The sequence below is a fragment of the Leopardus geoffroyi genome, chromosome D3 (genome assembly GCF_018350155.1).
Source record: "Leopardus geoffroyi isolate Oge1 chromosome D3, O.geoffroyi_Oge1_pat1.0, whole genome shotgun sequence".
In the NCBI taxonomy this organism is placed as follows: Eukaryota; Metazoa; Chordata; class Mammalia; order Carnivora; family Felidae; genus Leopardus; species Leopardus geoffroyi.
This window is the reverse complement of record NC_059339.1, coordinates 79,830,794-79,853,388: the sequence shown is the minus strand read 5'-3', so window position 1 is coordinate 79,853,388 and position 22,595 is coordinate 79,830,794. Positions and strand designations below refer to the sequence as shown.

At 37.4% G+C, this 22,595-nt stretch overlaps 1 protein-coding gene across 1 annotated transcript in view; it reads left to right on the top strand.

Annotated features, from left to right (window-relative positions):
- The window catches only part of PIGN (phosphatidylinositol glycan anchor biosynthesis class N), a 104,467-nt gene that overhangs the window by 35,748 nt on the left and 46,124 nt on the right, over positions 1 to 22,595 (top strand). Inside the window, 5 exon segments of the mRNA XM_045459723.1 lie at positions 2,190 to 2,249; positions 4,193 to 4,285; positions 4,929 to 4,984; positions 16,337 to 16,415; positions 17,338 to 17,520. Of these exon segments, the coding sequence (XP_045315679.1) occupies positions 2,190 to 2,249; positions 4,193 to 4,285; positions 4,929 to 4,984; positions 16,337 to 16,415; positions 17,338 to 17,520 (471 nt within the window).

Here is a 22,595-nt window from a genome sequence, read left to right as displayed (position 1 = left end):
AGTTAGACTGGTAGCGTTATGCGTAAATATGAAGCATGGAATTTTCATTGTTGAAGATATGCTCTGCAAACAGCCATCTTCACTATTTGTAGAAGGCAAGGCATTGTTGGTATATGACCTCGAAGGTGGCAGGAACATTTTACCCTCACCAGGTCACCTTACAAACTGGCATTGCTTATTGTGGTGGATAAACCAAGGTCTAGAATCTCATTTTTAGGCCTGTGGGTGCAGAAGCCTGTTCTCTGTCAGTACATTAGGAGGGATGGCTGCATATTACCCAAATAAATGGAAATGTATAAAATTAGAATAACAGTTTAATTAATTTGCCGCAAAAATCACCATCAGAAGGATAGGGAATAACTTGAAAATCATAAAACATATAGCCAGACTGGATTATGATTTAAATCTAAATATAGATTCAGCTATTGCCCTGTAACTACTCCTACTTCAAATCTACATTAGATGAGAGTTTCTTTATTCATTCTTTCACCAACATTGCTATGTGTCCACAGTGGTGTAAAACACTATGCAGACATTAACATTAGATATGTGTAAGGGATATAATGGTGAGGAAAAGTAGACAAAATGCCTGCCCTGGGAAGCTTACAGTTTAGGGGTGAGAACAGATATTAAGCAAATTATTATACAAATACATGTAAAATTACAGTGTGATAATTAGTACAAAAGAGGACTGTGAAGCTATGAGAGTGTAGAGTGGACATATCTGATAGACTGTATGGTCTGCAAAATCTTCCTGAGAAATAGAGGTTTGAGCTGAGATTGCAGAATTAAGTAGGAGTTACCAGGCACATGGTGTTCCCTCTCCCTTTCCACGCAGAGGCAGCAACATGTACACAGAGCTCTGGTAAGAGGATACATGGTGTATTAAAGGAGCACAGAGAAACTGAGACTGTGGTCTGATGTCTGGGTGGGGACTGGACCCCGCAGGGCCTTATGGGCCTATGGACTTAATCCTAAAGCTTGAGGAAGCCCTTGAAGTATATGAAGCTTGGAGAGTGACATGATCTGTTTTTTGGGGAAAGGATTTCTCTGGATGCAGCAGGAAGAACAGGTTGGAGGAGGCCAACAGTGGGTTCTGGGGGGAAAGGCACAAGGCAATTAGCGGCCATTGGAGTTTTCCAGTTTTCTGTGGGATGGTACTTAGTAAAGAGAGTCCAGATGGTAAAACGTGAGAAGCACTGAGACCTGGGACCAAACTCCAACTTTAAATGGGGAACTAGAGATGGTATCTGGAAAGGAGCCCCAGTGAGACTGAAGACACTGAGTGGCGTGTGTGGTGTTACAGATGCCAAGAAGGGAATGGTGTATGCGGTGCTGCTGAAAAGTCAAGTGATTAAAATAATCAGAAGAGCATTTGTAGCCACCATTCACTGCAGGATTATTCTGTGCCACGTACTTTATAAATTTAATCTCCTTTAATTATGCCATAACTCTGTAAGGGTTTTTTTTTTAAATAACTAAATGATAAGAAAATAAATAAGTGATAAGGAAACTGAGGCATTGAGGAGGTCAGATAACCTGCCCAAGGACTCAGATTTCAGGCAAGGATTTGGAACTGGACATTTTGACATCTAAGCACTTTACTGCCTGAAAAATTATAAGGACTAATATAAAAACAGTCGGATTTAGAAAAATAGAGGGTATTAGCTCTATTACCCTCAGGGAGAGTGTCTGTGGGATGGTGAAGGATCAAAGGAAGTTGTAGGTGGCTGAGAAGCCAGAGGGAGATAAGGAAATGGAGGTAGAGACACACACAAGTGTCCGGGAAACTGGGGGTTTATGTCTTTTCTGGACTTCACTGTCTGGCCAAACCTTCTGGTATATACTTTCTTTCTTAAGATGTACCTTTACCCAGTTAAAGCCTTCTCTTGCTATTTACTTTTTGTCTAGTTAAGGCATCCTATTCATAATACCGAAAAACTCTTACATGAAGTGGTCAAGTTCTTAGCTACCAGGGTAGTAACTTTTTGTTCTAGTGCGTAAGTTGATGCAGCTGTAGCAAATGACATTTTTAGAGATTGATATCTATTGTGTACTGAATAAATGTTTGAAGGCAACGGATTATAATGAACATCATGATTATAGTCCAAAATATAGTTGCATTAAATGATATAATTTTCTTATTGATGTCTGTAAACTTACTAGAATTGAACATTTTCTGTTTGTAGGCTGATATTGCACCATTGATGGCTTCTCTTATTGGAGTTCCCTTTCCCCTTAATTCAGTGGTAAGGAATAAAATTTCATTTTTTTTTTTCAACGTTTATTTATTTTTGGGACAGAGAGAGACAGAACATGAACGGGGGAGGGGCAGAGAGAGAGGGAGACACAGAATCGGAAACAGGCTCCAGGCTCTGAGCCATCAGCCCAGAGCCTGACGCGGGGCTCGAGATCGTGACCTGGCTGAAGTCGGACGCTTAACCGACTGCGCCACCCAGGCGCCCAAGGAATAAAATTTCTTATCAGCTCTCAGAATAAAAAAAAGTTACTGTACAGTAAAGTTTACTTTTTATGTCTTTCGGAATAATCTTTGGTTTCATTTAAAACTTACTTTCCTCTCTTTTTTTCTAAGTATCTAACTGTGTATGTATTATAATCTACAACATAGAGCAGAAGCCTAATAGCTTTTCTTTAAAATTTTTTATTTTCTAAAATGTATATAGATTTATCTTTGTATTTCAGTTATAAGTGGTAAAATATATATAAATTTTATTGCAAGCAGCAGAAACTGAATCCATTTAAAGGGAATTTATTAAAATGCTATTACTGGGTTGTTGATTTGAAGGGGTGCTCAAAATCCAGGCTTGGAAATGAACAGGAACTAAGGGAGCGCCAGGGACTTGGAAGAAAGAACCAAGCTGTTGTGCTCACTGCACCAACACTAGGGGAGAATAGTATTATACTTGTACTTTTTGTTCCTTGACTCTCAGGAGTCAGATTCCACTGCTTACCTCTTGAGTGGGCTAGCTTGGGTTATTTATTTATCCTTCAGTAAAGGAAGGTAGGGCTCCATTAGAATCTCACTGTTGGGGTACCTGAATGGCTCATTCAGTTAAGCGTCCGACTTCAGCTCTGGTCATGATCGTGCAGTTTGTGGGTTCAAGCCCTGCATCGGGCTCTGTGCTGACAGCTCGGAGCCTGGAGCCTGCTTTGGATTCTATGTCTCCCTTTCCTCTCCTCTCTTCTCCCCCACTCTCTTTCTCTCTCTCTGCCCCTCCCCCACTTTTGCTCTCTTTCTCAAAAGTAAATAAACATTAAAAAAAGAAAAAGAAAAAGAAACCCACTGTTATATCCAATGGGGGAGATTTCTCAACATAGAATGGTAATGCTGTTAAAAATGGGAACTGGGTGCTGAAAAGCCAAAAAACAAACAAAAATATCCATTCCAACTAGCCATTCATATTAGCTTTTCTTTCAAAGCAAACTTTAAAAAAATAATGTTCTCTGGGGTGCCTGGGTGGCTAAGTCAGTTGAGCACGACTTTCGCTCAGGTCATGATCTCACCACTCGTGAGTTGGAGCCCTGCATCGGGCTTTGTGCTGACAGCTCAGAGCCTGGAGCTGCTTCAGATTCTGTGACTCCCTCTCTCTCTCTGCCCCTCCCCCGCTCGCACGCTGTCCCTCTCTCTGTCTCAAAAATGAATAAACATTAAAAAAACTTTTTTTAAATAATGGCTTCTAACTCAGAACTTGAGTAAGTGACCCTTCTAGTCATAAGTATATGTGTATGTGTATTAGCAAAACAGCCCTTACTCTTACTATGCACGGTATACTCTCAATTTTCTTATTGTGTCATTTTTTCCTTTTTAAGGATACCGGCTGTGGCCCACCATAGGGATTTTTCGTGTGTGCAAAGCACTTAGCTCACTGCTCAGCACACAGTAGTCTTTCAGTAGATATTAGGTTTTATTGAACTTACTTCATCTCTATTGCTTTATTTACTTTGTTATATACACTTTGTGAGAAAAAATAATAGAAAAAATAGTATTTCAGTTATGGTTTTAAAAACATTTTGCTTACTTATTTCAGTAATTTATTCCTCTACATGTCTTTTCTTTATTGTTTCATCTGTAACTCTTTTTGTTTGATAAGAATAGCCTGAGTTGTTAATACTAATAATATTATACTAGTAAAATTAATGCCAATACTAAAGCAGTGTTCTTTATTTACAGGGCATCCTTCCTGTAGATTATCTTAACAACACTGATCTCTTCAAAGCAGAGAGCATGTTTACAAATGCAATACAGATTCTCGAACAATTCAAGGTAAAACAGGACACACAAAAATAGATACTATGACAATTTTAACATCAAATATATTAAGTGAAAATGTAAAGAAATTATTTTCTATAGTTTATGATCTTTAAATTTTGTGTCTTTGACTAGTGTCATAAAGTTTAACATTTGTGAGGTGCAGATCCCAGGAATCCGTTCGAGTGTGTAGAATGACCTTCGAAGACCACCGCATATGCTTAAAATTTACTGATTGGAATTTGCCCCATAGAAGTAGTATTAGAGACTGCAACATTTCTTGTCATTTCACATACAACTATCATATGCATTAAGACAAGTTAAAGAGGTGACCATTTCACTGAAACTTTCTGTTAGTATTGTCAAGGCAGCTTGACTTATTTTGTCTTCTATAGTAAAAGAAATACAGTTTAATGAGATTACAGTATGTTCTTTTGCAAGCTTGATATGATTAATTCTCAGCTCATTATGATAGTATGATAATCTGAAATTTTTGTTTAAATACTTATGAAATAATATAGTAACATAAAATTCCATTTAGTTTCAAAGTAGTGAACCATCCCCAAAGAGCCATTTTAATGAATGTTTGTATTTCAAAATGAAATTAATTTGTGTCTCATTTATAATATAATGAAATATTTTCATACTTGGTTCCCAGGTGAAAATGACTCAGAAAAAAGAAGTTACTTTACCGTTTTTGTTTATACCATTTAAGTAAGTCTCATATTTTTTATTAACTTGTAGGAAGGAATATTTTAATGAGTTTGAGTGCTGACAGGATAGATGAGTTACTTAGAAACTTTTTCTTTTTTATTTATATTAGTGCAAACTCCAAAACGAAAGCCTCTTCTCTTGCTTTTATAAATAATGGGCCAGATACCAGATACCTTTGAGTGGCTGGTAAAGGAGATAAAGGGGGCACAGAGAGCTGTGGGAGACATTGAAGAGATAAATTCACCAGGGCTTAATTGAAGGTGTGGGGCTCTTTGCTTGGTTGATTGGGACATTTGGTACCATGATGGCTTGTAGAAATAAAGAAGAGATGGTTAGGGGCAAGGATGAATGTTTCTGCGTTCAGCCTACATTTGAAGAAACCAATTAGTTAGTTAGAATTAGTGAGAAATTAGACATAAAATTAGGGCAACAAATTAGGGACTTGGCTTGCAACATAGACCTGAGAGTTGGTTATGAAGATCTGAAGGCATCAGCATAAGGTAAGATGTTAACTGTTACACGTGTAGGAGGCTCTAGGAGAATGTAGAAAGTGACAAGAAAAGGCCGATGATACAATTCTGGGAGACATTGACAACTACTGGGTGGGTGGGGAGAACAGACTTTGGAGGGCAGCAGGATTTTGCTGTCCTAGATCTCTTTTCCTTGAATCTGGAGTCCCCACTCCTGTGATTTGAGTCACAAACCTGGCTCTGCACTACTGACTTGGGCAAGTTTATTCGGCCTCCTTTACTCCTCCTCCGCAAGGTTCGTTTTCAATTTGCAAGGGTTCACGTTTAATTAGGGAGGATTTTGCTCTTGACCAAGATAAATAGAAATTCTTCAAAATATGGATGTTAGTGAAGTGTTTGAATGACTTCACTGGAATTCTTTTTGACAAATCTGTAGCATTAGTGTGGTATTCATAAACTAGAAAGGCTTAAACATTGCACTACCTGTTGAATAATGTGATTACATGCCTGACTTTGGGTATATGTGTATCTGTGTGAATAGGAGAGCAAAAACCAAGCAAAATTGGGATTTTGCAACTTACGATCATATGAAATTACCTACCCTAAATATTATGTTCTATCCATCAAAGGTAGAATTATTTTTGAAGACTTTCCCTAATTGTAAGATACCATATATGCATATAGAGACTATAAGGCAAGTTTTTACTATTTGCCCCATATGATGTCATATACATATCATATGCATCTCTTTATTTACAGTGTAGTGGTGTAGTCAGAGCGTAATAAAGTAAACAAATGAACAAGAAATATATGATCAATTCCTGGGACGAAGAAAATACATGGGACATTGAAAGTAAGACTATGGGTTACTTTAGACTGGCTGCTTTAGAAAAACTCGTCAAGGAAGAGGTACTCTTCTGTGAAGAGTTCAGGTGCACACTGCCTGGCTTCTTCTACTTAGGCCTGCTGGCTGACCATGAACTTGCCCTGCTTTGATGCTCAACATCTGCCTGCAGAGCGACTGCTAACTTTTTGTCCTCTGGGGACCCTACAGCATGGTTGATTCCTGAACACTGGAGCAAAGCTTTAGCCCTGCCTGCAGACTTATCTGGCTAAAAGTCACCATTTCTCAATAGCCTCCAATATGACCAAAAAGTGTCTAAGGTAAAGTGGAGAATTGACTCCTGAGGAAATAACTTAAGGAAAAGAAAAGAACTTACAATGTTAAAGTTCTCAGAAATATCAGGGGCCCCTGGGTGGCTCAGATGGTTAGGCGTCCAACTTCGGCTTAGGTCATGATCTCACAGTTCATGGGTTCGAGCCCTGCATCAGGCTCTGTGCTGACTGCTCAGAGCCTGGAGCCTGCTTCCGATTCTGTGTCTCCTTTTCTCTCTCTGCTCCTCCCTTGCTTTCTCTGTGTGTCTTTCTCTCAAAAATAAAATAAAAACATTTGAAAGTTTTAAAAAAAAAATATCTGAGGAACTATTGTATCTATAAGAAAAAGCACACATCACAAAATGAGAAAGGGTATGGGATGCATATGTTAAAAACCAGAAATGGGACTAAAAACTTACAGAATGATAAATTGTACAAGAATAGTCCAAATGGGAGGCAAACCCTCCAAATTAGAATAGTGAAAGGAAATGAATCTTCATATGTGGATTGAGTAAGAATTTTAACATATGGATGGAGTAAGAAGCTGGAGGAAACAGGAAGGCATATATTTCTTCATCCTCTGAAACAATGACAAGTGGAAGCTTTAGGGAAAAGGAAACATTTCAAACTGTACAAGAAAGCATGCTTCGTATATGAAGCAACCTAATATGTAAGCTGATTTTGAACAGTTGCTGGAAGTGGGAGGAAGAATCCATTTGAACATTGGCACATAGATCAAAGCTTCAGTTAAATAGATGAGAAAATCTAATCCTAGCATAAAACTTAACTACTCAGTGAACAGTATTTAAATAATCATCATAAAGTAAATACTGGTTTTCAGCCTTTAGACTCAAACCTTAGGCAAAGCAAGGAAGACTTTATTATTATGGAATAGAATGCAAATACTCCCAACCTTGACAAGCCTACAGGGTTACATGTTGGAAGTGAGAGGAAAAGAGAAATATAAATGGAATAGTAGTGGCGCTATTGTCCTCATAAAATAGAATGTGGAGATTCTGGACATAGTTGACAAAACAAGACCGAGGTTTAGGTACTACATTATTTGAACATTTTTTTAAATGTTTATTTATTTTTGAAGGAGAGAGAGACAGTATGAGCAGGGGAGGTGCAGAGAGAGAGGGAGACCCAGAATCCAAAGCAGGCTCCAGGCTCTGAGCTGTCAGCACAGACCCTGACATGGGGCTCGAACCCATCAACCACGAGATCATGACCTGGATCAAAGTCGGGCACTCAACCAACTGAGCCACCAAGGCACTGCTAGGCCCATTATTAAAGTGACTGATGTAGGAGCACCTCCCTGGCTCAGTGGGTGGAGCATACAACTCTTGATCTCGGGGTCATGAGTTTGAGCCCCATGTAGAGATTACTTAAAAATAAAGTGACCAGTGTAGCCAACAGAAGAGGTAAAAATAGTAATATAACCATATTGAGGGGGAAGGAGACAGCAGGAACAGGCAGAATCAGTGAGGAGTCAACAGAAAATGCCTCGGGTCATCCAGTCAAGAAATAGTAATAAAAGCATATTATGAAGAAAAATGGAGGTAACTACAAGAATAACTAAAAATAGACACTTATAAAAGTTTTTGTCTCTGGACTGGGGAATGAGAGATGAGAAGGGTGGGGCAGGTGTTTATTGGTTGTCCTTGTCCCCTCTGCACAGTTTTTTACTTTTTAAAATTATGTGCATATATTACTTTGATAAAGCATATACTTAAAAAAGAAACAAAAAATAAATAGGTAGTTTAATCATTGGCACAAATCACAAAATCATAAAAATAATGGGCATAAAAAAGAAATGTATTCTTCCATATAAATGTTAGAATCATTACCTTGAGTTTTATGAAAGTGAAAATTTCTTTGGTTATTGTACTATATTTAGGAAGCAATTTGGTGAGGATTGACATTTTTACAGGATAGAATATTACTATCCAACATTTACTTATTCCTATCCCCCGTTATGTCCTTAAGTAAAATTTTGTAGTTTTCCCCACAATATACATTTTTCATTATTTTATTCCTGGACATTTTATTTCTATTATGAGTATCTTTTTTTATTACATATGTTCAGTATGCTGGGAAAAACAGTTGTTGCCATTTACCATCTGAGTACCATGGACTCTTTATTTTTCTGTAATCCAATGAATTTATTCATTTTTATACCATCTGTTTTCTTACAGTCACCTTTATAGATAATGTCAACATCATCCACTTAGAAGCTATATCAAGTGATTGTTGGCACGTAAACATCATAGTAGATGAAAGATAACAGTTGTCACAGATTTTTTCTACAAAATAGCTCAAGTTCTTGTTACAAATAATTGTTTATTGAAGGCCTGACTTCTTGAATAAATGCCATATTTCCTTTTCCTTCTTAGAAATACATTATTCACTCCTCAATTCTTAAGTTTGAGAAAATTTATCTAGGATATTGACATCAGAAGGTTCATGGTCTTGAAATTTTACTTACGTGATCAACTTCACCAGCATCACTAGATTTTAGTTTAGTGATATTCCACCATTATTCCATTCTCTTATTTAGTCTTGTCTAGCATGAATAATGTAATAATTCCTAGGGTGGTGAAATAGCAAATGTTTCAAGATGTGAGAAAAATACAATTGCTAAGGTCCTTTACCATATCTTGTAAAAGAGTCCAATGGATCCATATGGTATTTGCATATCCTATTTTATCCTGTTATGTAAAAAAATAAGTAGATTTTATCTTTTATATCTTAAATACTTCTGAAAAAGAATAAAAGTCCTATAATATCTATTCTGTCAAGTAGAATTCAACAAAGAAACTCAAACCTAAGATTGGGTCCTTCCGATCTAATGCTATGCCAAGGGACGTACAGCAGGTGGAGCTCCATGACTAGGAGAAACATAAAAGTTTTGCCTGTCAATTTACCTTGAGGAGGAGGAAATACACTTTGTATATGAAAACTGTGTACAATAGAGGCCAAAGTAAGGCCCAGAAAAACTTTAAAGGAAAAAAATTACATGAAATGGGAAAAGAACAAGAAAGGTTTCTTAAGGGATATTTTAGAAGAAACGTACCTTGCCAATAGAAGCAAAAATGGCTATTCTCTTTTACTTAAAAATTACTATAGGGGCGCCTGGGTGGCGCAGTCGGTTAAGCGTCCGACTTCAGCCAGGTCACGATCTCGCGGTCCGGGAGTTCGAGCCCCGCGTCGGGCTCTGGGCTGATGGCTCAGAGCCTGGAGCCTATTTCCGATTCTGTGTCTCCCTCTCTCTCTGCCCCTCCCCCGTTCATGCTCTGTCTCTCTCTCTGTCCCAAAAATAAATAAACGTTGAAAAAAAAAAAATTAAAAAAAAAATTACTATATAAACTCAGGGCAGTTAAAATTTAACAAAACATTTTAATATATTTTTTGCCAAAAACGGCAAAAACTACTTTGTTTCTTTTTAATGTATTTGTTTCTGTTAGGCTGGTATGGATTAAAGTTCCTCGCTTAGACCAAATTTAAATACTGTTTTTCATGTGAATCTTTCTACCATGTCACCCATCTGATATACTATAAATGCAATTTCTCCCTTCAAGATTGAAATTCCTCTTTTTAAAAAAGTAACTTTTATATATCACATACATACATACATGGAAAATTTTTATTTACTCAGTTATGACTTAAAAGATGAAAATAAGATTCTACATCAATGGTCAGTGTAATGGAATGCAGATTATTCTAGAAATGACATCCTTTCTCTGTCTTTACCTTCTTGAAATATTTCTCCTTTAATCTAAGTAAATATTCTAAAAAGGAATGGACTAGATATCACTAGGTATTCCTAAAATATCATGCATAAGTACAAGTGAAATATTTTTGTAATAAAAATCTGAGAAGATGTAAAAGATAAAACACTTCAAAGGATAGCATTTTAAGGAGATTTTGTCCTCCAAACATTAGAGATATTGAATAATTAATGATAAAATTCTTGATAATCCTAAAACATGGTTTACTTGCCTCTACAATATTCACATAACTAAAAAAAGATGGAATAGTAGCTATCATAGCTACTTTTTTCTTTTCTTTCTTTTTTTTTATTTAAACATAACCTGCTGGTAATAGATTCTTTTAAAACTTGATGGTTTAAATATAAAAGATTTAGCCAATAAAGAAATTTTTTTTCATACAAGTTACTATTAGAAACAATCTGCTGCCACGATCGTCAAATATTCTACCAAGTTCTCTCTCCCTCCTTCTCTAGCATTCTCATTACATGTGTAAATATTAGGGCCGTTCACAGGGGCTTGTATGTTATTTGGGAGTTTTTTAATAGTCTTCTCTGTATTTTTCATTCTTTTTGCTCTTCAGAGTTCAGGCAGGATATCTTCTAGTGACCTGTCTTCTAATACGCCAAATCTCTCTCCTGCTTTGTCCAGTTTGCTGCTTTTGAGTTCTGAGTCTCAGTTACTACATTTTTTTTCACTTGTAGAATTTCCATTTCAATTCATTTAAAAAATAGATGCCAGTTCTTTGGTGCAATTTTCTATCTTGCCCTTTATTATTGAGTATAGTAGCCACAGTTAAAGTGCAGCTGATAACACCACCAATAACCATATCATTTGTGAGTGTGCTTCTCCTGTCTTCATTTGGTTCTATTATGGAGTCTGGTGGGTTTTAGATGAATGCTTATCGTTGTGAATTAAAAGTTTTGGAAGCTCTGGATTATCTCCTTCTCCAGTGAGGTTTTACCTTATCCTCTAACAGAACGACAGCTGACTCAGGGCCACATTGCATCTCTTCCCTCTGGGTGTGTCTGCTCTTGGAGTATAGCCTCCAGGGGATCTCAGTGGAAGGCAAGTGTTATCCTTCCTCAGTGGCTCCTGAACACCAAGTTTTGTCTCTTCTGTATCTTGAGACTGACAAAACTTCTGCCCTCCTGTTCAGGGCTTTCTTCATAGCTGCTTGTCTGCTGTGTCCCACACAGCTGAAGAGTTCGCTGGGTGTCCAGCTCACTTCCCTTTTGACTAGCACATGACCTCTGTTTCTTTACCAGAATTCTCCACATAGAAGTTATTGCTTATAAAAGTTCCTTCTCCCATTCTTCTTAAGACTTCACCTCAGAAACTGTTAAGTTAGCTTAAGTCTTTCCAGATAGGTTTTCATTCATGTCTTCTTTTAAAAAAAATCCAGAATGAGGGGCACCTGGGTGGCTCAGTCAGTTAAGCCTCCAACTCTTGGTTTTGGCTCAGGTCATGATCTCACACTTCGTGGCTTTGAGCCCGGCATCGGGCTCTGTGCTGACAGTGCGGAGCCTGCTTGGGATTCTCTCTCTCCCTTTTCTCTCTGCCCCTCCCCTGCTTGAGTGCACGCACACGCACACTCTCTCTCTCAAAATAAATAAATAAACTTAAAAAATAAAAATCCAGGATGAAAATTGTATATTATTCTCTTATTTTTCTTCTCTTTTGGATCCTCAAGTCCTGGATGCATTGGCAGCCACATATTTTAGTTTTTATCTCCGCAGCCTTATAGGATTGTCAAAGGCTGTATTGGATTCTCTACCTCTTGGCAGCAGCTAGATGCCCACGTTCTCAACCTTTGCCAAAAATAAGACTGGCAGATGCCCTAAGAGTTAATGTTTGTAGAATGCTGGACTACTTCTCTGGTTTGCTTCTCTCTAGGATCTTAATAACTCTTAGTCTTGATGGTCTCAGTGACTCTCGAGCACCGTCAAAGTGATTTTTATTTTATTCTATTAGGCTTTCTAGTTGTTCCTGGTGGGAGCATTGGTATGTCCAAGATTCTCCATCATAGCCAGAAACTGTGGTTAAATTTTAATGTTTTAATTATTTTTTTTTTTTAAAAACCTGGTTGATAAAATGTGAATGAAAAAGTAATGCATATACACAATAGAAATTATACAAGCAATAATAATATGTTACCTCTTCTGAGTTCTAGTTTTATAGTCTTTTTCCTTGGAGACAAAGTGGCAGTTTCTTATGCATCTTTCCATACATGTCCTATGTACATATGTATCCCTCTTCAAACATGCTGAAAAGAATGGAGAATATAACAAAAATCCTTGTACCCACAACCAGATTTAAGAAATGTCAACATCTTACCGTATTTCTTTAGATCTTCTCTTTTTCTTAAGAAATAAAATGGTGTATGGAGTGCCTGGGTGGCTCAGTTGGTTGTGTCTGACTTCTGCTCACGTCATGATCTCACAGGTCATGGGTTAGAGCCCTGCCTCTGGCCCTGTGCTGACTGACAACTCAGAGCCTGGAGCCTGCTTCATATTCTGTGTCTCCCTATGTTTCTACCCCTACCCTGCTCATGCTCTCTTTCTCTCTCTTTCAAAAATAAATAAATGTTAAAAAAAAATGTTTTTTTTAATAAATAAATAAAATGGTGTAAGGGGAGCCTGAGTGGCTTAGTCAGTTGAGCACCCAAATCTTGATCTTGGCTCAGGTCATAATCTCGGTTTGTAAGACTGAGTCCCCCTGACAGCATGGAGCCTGCTTGGAATTCTCTCTCTCTGCCCCTCCCACCCTCAAAATAAATAAGTAAACTTAAAAAAAAAATAATAAAATGGTGTCATGTAATTGAATCCCTATTTTTTTATTTTTAGAAATTTTTTAATTATTTGGGGCACCTGGGTGGCTTAGTCAGTTGAGCATCCAGCTTCAGCTCAGGTCATGATCTCACAGTTCGTGAGTTCAAGCCTCACATCAGGCTCTGTGCAGACAGCTCAGAACCTGGAGCCTGCTTTGGATTCTGTGTCTCCCTCTCTCTCTGCCTCTCCCCTGCTTGCACTCTGTCTCTGTCTCTTGAAAATAAATAAACATTAAAAAAATTAAAAATAATAGGTGACACTAAGAATGATTTTGTACCTTTCTCAACTTACAGAAAGCTAAAAAATTTTGACTGGGGACACGTTTGTAAGAGTCTTTAATGTCCTAATGCTACAGTGAGATTTGTATGGAACATTTTGATGAACTCCAGACATACCATAAACCTTTGGTGTGTCCCAGGGCACCTGGGTGGCTCAGTCAGTTGAGTGTCCAACTTTGGCTCAGGTCATGATCTCACTGTACATGAGTTTGAGCCCCACAGTGGGCTCACTGCTGTCAGCCTGTCAGTACACAGCCTGCTTCAGATCCTCTGTCCCCTCTCTCTGCTCCTCCCCTGCTTGCGCTCTCCCCCAAAATAAATAAATATTAAAAAAAAAACACCTTTGGTATATCCCAAGACTTATAAATATTAATTTTAGGAAAAGCATAAATTAGCCTGATGCTGGTTTTTTTTTTTTTTACCTAAGTGCTCCATATATAAAATTTCATATATAATGTAATGAAATGTAACATAACATAAATACTTTTCTTTAAAAATATTTCTTCCTTCATTCTTAAGAGTTTGCTTGAGAACATGTATTAAATTAGCCTAAGAAAGTTAGCTCCAGACAAGACTGCTTTTCATCTTTTAAGTTAGTTTAGCAAATAATTAGGTGCTTTTAAAATGGCAATGTATATTATTCTCTTATTTTTTCCCCTTAAAAAAATTTTTTTTTAATGTTTATTTTTGAGAGAGAGGGAGGGAGCATTAGCAGGGGAGGGGCACAGAAAAAGGGAGATAGAGAATCTGAAGCAGGCTCTGCATTATCAGGGCAAAGCCTGCTGTGGGGCTCAAACTCACAAACAATGAGATCATGACCTGAGCTGAAGTCAGATGCTCAACCAACTGAGCCACCCATGTGCCCCTTTCCCCTGTTTTTAGATTTGTAATATTTTGATAGCATTTTAATCAATTAAGATTTATTGATTCATTTTATGTGCTTAGTACTTTGCTAAGTATTATAGTATTATGGTTTTTAATAGAAATAATTAATGGTCTACATGGAAATTAAAATTTAATTGATGAGAAATAAATTGATAGTAGACCACACTAAAATGCCAATGGTGTGAGGCGGGATTGGGAGAGGGCCATAAAGGGTGATAAAGATTTGATTTTGGAAAGCAGAGAGGGAAGGATCTTTATGAACAAAAACTCAGATGTGAATAGGTGACGAATGAAGTGCGTAACCATTGTATAGCTGAGGATGTACATTTGGGGTAATGGGAAATTAAGTAGAATGGAAAGAGATGGTCATCAATAGTCCAGGAAGTTTAGAATTGATAAAGTAGACAATAAGATGCCCATATCAATTTCAAGTTAAGTTAGAAGCTGGAATTCCTGTTTTAGGAAGCCGAGGGGATCAAAGCAAGGAAGAGAGGCCAATTAGAAGAATTTTATAGAAATTTGGAAAATTCGACTCGGATACAGCCTTCAGAGAATTCTGGTGCTCTTTGGCCCAGTGATTCCAGTCCTAAGACTTCTAGGAAAATATTCCAAAATGTGTGGTATCTGAAGGACAAAGAATGGGACCATGACAACATTTTGAAGTAACTTGTGTTTCTTTCATGTGTTCCCACTTCCTGGTATCTTTTTCCTCCAAATCCCAGTGAGTCCTGAGGTGGAGACTTTTCTTGCAGTCTGAAATAGTGATTGGGTTCCTCTGAGTTGAAAGATCTGGGGATCCTTGGAGTTGCGCAGTTCTTAATCAGGTGTGCTTATAGGACTCAGAGAGATGAGTTTCTGGGGTTCGTGAATTTTCGGAAATTGTATGTAATATTATATGCATTTTCTAGAGAGTATCAGATTCAGAAAGAAGCCTATGACCCCCACCCAATTAATAACATTACATAAAAGATTTACTTCCTGCAGGTCTCCCATCTTATCTCTTTAGAGATTTCTGGAATCAAGTAGAAGAAAGATAAGTGATTATATCATGTTGGATCATTGAAATCGTCAATATTTAATTTAGTAGCTTTTTACATACAAAAATATCAATTTCAAATGATCTAATCCTAATAAAGCCTTAAAAAACTTTTTTATACTTTTTAAGTTTGGAGGTATTCACTTTATAAGTTTTACTTAAGCAGTATACATTCAATTTTGTGTTTAAATATACTTATTTCAATCAGGTTATTGAGTTCTGGTTATATTTCTTCAGTTTTTACATTCCATAAACTTAATGCCGTTAGATATATTTCCTGGTTATGCAGTATTAGGAGTATTTCTCTTGTGTATATAAGGCTTCTACTGTGGTAAAATGACAGGAAAATGACAGAAAGAGAAATAAAAGATAAGGGAACCACAAGTATATTGTGTAGTATAAGAATGGAAAAGAGGTTCAAATTGTTCATTAACTTTGTTGGTTTTGATTGCCTGCAGTTTTTATCATGACAATTCTAAGTCCCTGTCTAGCTCAGGGGTACAAAGAGCCATCCATAGTGGATTGGCCTTGTCTGTTGTGTCTGTGTATGAACACCCGAAGTTCTGGGTACTGAAGCTCACGCCACTGATTTACTGCTCCATTAATTGCGTTGTTTTAGTCAGAATTTCTTTATTAGCCAGAGTACTTCATTTCTTCAAAATGATGATCATATGACTTCATAAGTATAGTTTGGAGTTGAAACTTTGAGTCAAGAAAACCAAATTTAGAAGTTGTTTCTTGGGAGGGTTCAGATGACTAGCAATAATACAACTTAGCTTTAGGTTTCTTCCTTTTTTTTTTTTTTGATTTCAGTTTTTAGTTTCTCAGCTTTTACCATCCTTTCATTTTCAATTAAGAAAGAAAAACAAGAAAGAAAACTTGTCATTGAAACGAGGAGACATTTAAATCTAAACTTTTCTTTTGTAGGTTGCTTCCTGAATCTAAACAGCTAAACATTGTAAGAAAAGCAAGATCTTACATAAAACAGAGAAAGTATGATGAAGCAGTAAGTATGTGGGCCTGGTGTATAGCAATAGCTGGTCACCGTTTGGAGTATGGGGAGGGGCGAGATATGCAATGGAGAGCAAAGTGGGTAGGCCAAGGAGCTTTCCTGAACACTTAAGTAAGGATTCAATTTTCTCAGTAGCTGCTTTAGGCACGGGCAAACTTCTGTTATTTCAGATATTGTCAGGGTAGACTTTTTAAGGTTAGCGTTGGCAGTGAACAGTTGCCATTTTCTATAATGAGAAAGTATATTCCAAATTTCTATAACCATACTTAAATGCATAACATTTTAGAACATGGCATATTTGTACATTTGGACTTATCTACACACTATCAGGAGCCTACTGTTTATACTGCCGCTTTGAAGCTTCTCAAGAACTACCCTGCTATGGTTTTCATTAATTTTCTTTTTCTTAAATGGTCATAATTTCAAAGAAGGAAAGAATTCTGTTTTCAGTTTCTCAAATTGCCTAAGTAATACCATGCATTTCTAATGTTTGTTTATGGTTTTAAAACAGTGAGCTATTGTTTTCCTGTTTTAATGATGCTTTATAACTGACTTGGGTAATCTGACATGAGAAAATGAAAAATGATAGAAATGTAAGTATCTTTGCTACATGGGACCAATATTCGAGAGCCTTTGTTACTTTCCTTCATGTGTCATCTGTAGGTATTTCCACAGAACGAATCATGTTAAATCACTATACGTATCATAATTTACATCTTAAATGCCCCTTCTTATCAAGATTCAAAATTCATTCTATCCAGGAATTGTTCTTATACTTTGCAAGGAGCTCCTCGAATAATTAAAATCTGTTCTTGATCCATCATCTACAGTTATGCACTCTAATTTTAATATATTTCCTTCCTTTAAAACTTCTTATTCTTCCCATGTGGCGAGTTATGTCTTCCTTTCTCCATAGGTCTCCCTTTGCAAGGAGCTGATTCATCTTGCATTGAAAGGATTGTCCTATTATCACACTTATGACAGATTCTTCTTGGCCATCAATGTTGTTCTTGGTTTTTTGGGATGGACATCTTACGCTTCTTTGTTGATCATCAAGTCTCATTTTAACCTTACTAGAGGTGTTAATAAAGAAGTTAAGGTATGTTCAGAACATATAATGAAGTTCAGATAATGGTGTTAAATCACTAGGGCTGGAGAAAGAAATTGAACCAAATCAACTGTAATGAGTTCATACAATGTGCAAGGTGTACTAAGCTAACTCTTACTTTCATTTGCTTTTGTCATATTGGGTCTCTTTTTTTCAGTTATCTTTATTTCTTTGGTTGGGAAAAAGGTATATTAATAATAATGGCCCCATAACTTAAGAGGGCTATAAAGATAGCTGCATAATTTAAATTTTCCTTTGGCATTAGCTGTTGATTTTCTGTTCCTTGTAATAATTACTTAGCTTGTTGTAAGCATCCCATGTCTTTCTAGTACAGGTGGTCAGAAAACTACTTCAAAGCAGTATATTTAGCTTTATCTGATATTAAAAGTTTGGTAGCTAGAAAGTGACAAAATCATTTACTCAAAATGTCCCTTTTTAAATAATGTATGTGCTTTTCTGGAACTATTCTTACCTTCTTACAACTTTCTGAAATTTCTAATGCAAATTTTCAGAACTTTCTATTTATCTTTATTTCAAGAATCAGTCTCTAGTTTACTGTACTTTCAATGCAAAAAAAAAAAAACCCTCAAAAAATTTTAATAATATTTCATATAACTGAGTAAGTAATAACTGTACATATATGGTTTTACTACATTAAAACACTTTACTCTTTTAACATATATTGCTAATTATCATTTTTGGGGGAGAATATGCCACTTGCATTTTCTTTATTCTCTCTAATAATTATTACCATGTCCAAATCCTCTAAAAGGCAATATAATCAGGATGGTATATTTAATAATAATAGTTTGCAGACATTCCCAGTGGTAACTTTTTCTAATTTTATATTTTATTTTTCTGTAATGGAAGGAAGAACAGTAGTGTTTATTCCAATTTTTTATAGTGCTTTAATGCATCTTAAATAATTCCCCCCAAGTAATTTTCATTATTTGAATGTGCTTAAAATTGGCTAGAATGGGGATAATTTTTGACACGATAGCAAGAGAGACAGAACCAACCATGTTTTAGTAGTGGCATTCTGCTGGCTATTTGGAGTTTATTTTGTCATTTTAAACTCATAACAGTGCTGAAAGCATTATAATTTCTTTTTACAAAAGAGGAAACCAAAGCTGTTTAAGTATTTTGCAAAAGGCCACTCTGAGCTAGGCTGTGGAGGAATTGAGATTTGAATCCAGAACAGACTTGTGCCAAACATTATCTTTTCACGTCTATCTTGCTCTTTTGGTTGTTGAGAAAAGATATGAAGTCTTTAGCTTGATGAGTCAACACAATTTCATAGCCGATAATTCTCCTTTATCCATTAACCTGATAATGCAGTGAATGTTTAATTGGATGTACAATATAATGCTAACTACTGCATAGGCTATACAGAGAAATAGAAAATCCAGATTCTGCCCTCCAGGAGCTTAGAATTAGAGTAAAGTAGGTAAGAGATGTACGCACATAACCACCTTATCAGACGTAGGTTGCTATACTACACTACATTGCAAAAGACAGCTTTGACATTTGACAACTTTAATATATATTAAGTGTTTGTGATATATATTAAATAGAGGAGAGCTCACTTTAGCGAGGACGATGACAACAGGAAAAAGTAAGTCTTGATAGAAAATTAACTACTACGGGGAGAGGATGAGAATAAAGCAAACTGAATGATCTAAATAGAGGCAGAGTTGGGAAAATGTTTATTATGCTGGTACAATAAGTAATATTTATTGAGCTCCACTATCCCAGGACTATGTTGGGTGCTTTGCAGGCGTTATTCAATTAAGCTTAACACAACCTTAAATCTGGCAGTTAGGAGTCTCATGATATGAAGAGGGGAATTTAGGCTCAGAGAGCTACACGGTGTCTTCAAAGACACACTATTACAAAATGACAGAACTAATATTTGCCGATACTTAAATTCATGCTCTTTCTACACCATGCTGCTTTTGGAATAAAAAGTTCAACTTGGGGAGAATGTGGAAGGTTTGTTCAAGGGACGAAGAGGAGATTATACCAACAGTGTAGGTTAGGTTGAAGTAATCAAAGACCTCAAATGCTAGACTATAGATTTTAAATTGGATTTTGTGAGGAGTTGGTGTATCACTTAGAGTTAAACCAGAGAAACAGAACCAGTGGGATCTATGTATTAGTAGATTTAGTGTAAGGAAATGGCTTGTGATTGTGGGAGCTAGTTAGGAAAGTTGTAAAGCCACAGGTCAGGCTGTGAAGAGGGGCAGACAGGAGCCTGCAGGCAAGACCCGAAGCCACGCTCGGTAGCTATGCTTCCGTTCTATAGGGAAGCCTGCTGTTGTGCTCTTCAAGCTTTTCAACTGATTGAATCAGGCCCACCCCAGTTACCTTGGATAATCTCCCTTAAAGTCAGCTGATTGTAGACTTTAATCACATCCACAAGATGCTTTCACAGCAACACCTACATCTGTGTTTGAGGATAATGGGCACTATATAGCCTAGCCACGTTTTGACACACAAACCTGACCATTGTGTCAGTTTTGACCATTACAAACTGACCATTACAGGTGAGGTTGTGAAATTTTTTTTGAACCCTCTGGTTCTGTTTGCAAAACCATTCTGATTCATCTTCAGTAAGAGATTATAACCTAGTGAAGTGACACAACCTGAACGGTTCTGAAGGAAAACTAAAATGCCAGTGGTCAATAGTCTTAACTGGAGGGAGGCATGGAGAGCAGTTAGGAGGGAAGATGACCCCAGCCGTGTACTTTTTAGAACGCGACGCTTGTGGGTGGGGTATAGGGAGGCTTTGTCGGGGAGGCTGTTGCCAAAGTGAAGTCTTAAAGGGTGACTAGGATAGCTCCGTAGAAAAAAGGAAGATGATGCACAGAGAGAGCAGCAGGCCCCAGAAGAGGAGAGAGGCAGCATGGCTTTTTGGAAGAGTGCAAGTCACTGGTACGGCTGGGATAGAGAAGGCCTTTGGGGAGGGAGCCGTGGGCTTGAAACAAACACTATCCTCATTGCCAGATGAGGAAACAGAGCTTTAGACAAGCTAAATGGGTTAGTCAAATTGGCGAGCAAATGGAAGAAAGCCTTGGAATTAAATTTATGCCTGACTCCGAAATTTATGTCACTTCTTCATGATGGTGTCACTCAAGATATACAGGTCATTTCTGATTCATCACCATTACAGGCAGTGAGTATTTTCCTTAAATATAATTTGCTACAGCTCCTCATAATTGTATTCTGTATGTAACTTGTACATACTCTTCTCCTTTGCTTTGGCCAGTTCAGATGTTACTTGCTTTAGAACGAAAGACCCTTATTTTGCCACATGTTGACCTTTATTTTCGTATTACCTAATAAAATCCCCAAATATTAACCCCTCGAACCAAGGCTCGTGAGGCCATACCAGCCCATGTGGTTTGAACTCCTTGGAGGCTGGCACCTACTGCACAGCAGACCCAGAGTGTGCAGCTTAGTAAGTGCTTATTGGAGGGAAGAGTCATCGTAGTGTGCCAGCATGGGTTGTTACCATTAGTTGTGTTTGGAGGAGCTAAGGGAAGGTGGGGAGTCAATTCAGGAGGAAGTAGAAAACGTACCCCCACTCTTACTATTTAAAAGCCTTTGGGGCACCTGGGTGGCTCGGTTGGTTAAGCGTCCGACTCTTGATTTCAGCTCGGGTCACGATCTCACAACTGGTGGGACTGAGCCCCGTGTTGGGCTCTGTGCTAAAAGCGTGGAGTCTGGTTGGGATTCTCTCCCTCTCTCCCTTTCTGCTTCTTCCATCTCATGCACTGGCACGCTGTCTATCTCTCTCTCTCTCTCAAAATAAAGAAATAAGCTTTAAAAAAAAAAACGCCTTTCAATCTCTACTTCAGTTGAACTGAATTCTTTATGATTTCGTTTCCTATGAGTGAATATCATTGATAATGTATATTTTAGGTATCAAAGGATTAGATTATTATACCATATTATACTGACTCTAGAAAATCCCTCAAAAATGTTTTTTTAGGTACTCATTTCTTTTTGTTTTTTTTTTTTTTAAGTTTATTTATTTATTTTGAGAGAGAGAGAGACAGCATGAGTGGGGAAGGGGCAGAGAGAGAGGGAGAGAGAGAGAATCCTGAGCAGGCTCTGCACTGCCAGCACAGAGCCCATCACAGGGCTTGAACCCATGAAACTGTGAGATCATGACCTGAGCTGAAAGCAAGAGTTGGATGCTTAAGCGACTGAGCCGCCCAGGCGCCCCGTAATGTACTCTTTTGAACTTCTTTTGTTATTATTTTCCTATTCTCAATATGCTGTGAAACCAGTGTCATCTCTTAAATGATGAATGCATGCCTCAGCCACCTTCAGCTTTAGAGACTCCATCTCCACATCTGTTTGAGATTTGCCCCTTGCCATGGGTCCCCCATGCTGTGTCACACATCTCCATTTCCGGTTCCATTCACCTTCAGATTTCTACAGCACCTGCTGGGACTAGTGCAGAGAAGTAGGGAGGAGAGAATAAAAATGAAGGTAATAGCAGCAGCCATTATGTATTAAGCTGTTATAATATTCCGGGCATTTTGTTAAGCTCTACATAATCTCATTTAAGCATTACCAACCTTGACAAATAGATATGGAATTATTACTCCCATTTTATAAATGGGATGAAATTGAGTCTCAGGATAGTTTTGGACTTTGACTGAACCAGAATTTGAATTCTGATCTGTGTAGTTCTACACTCTTAATCACATTGCTGTGTCTCACCTTCCTTTTTCCAACTGTCCTAATTTATCCTTGTTTTTTACTTCCTTTCTGGTGACATTTTGTGCCAGTAAGGAGGAATTATAAAGAGGAAAATAACCCTCTTGTCTCTCTCCCCCACAAGGCTTCTACTACAATGAGTAATTCTTAATTCTCACCTTATTTAGCTTTGGCTGGCAAAGCAAGGGGAAAACAGACAAAACAAAGGACAGAGAAAAGAGAATGCCATATTACCCCTCCATTCCTGTGTTTTTCCTCTGTGGCTGTTCTTAGCATCACAGCTTTCCATAGGTGCGTTTGTTTCCAATCGTCGGAATGTCTATCCCTGAAGCTTG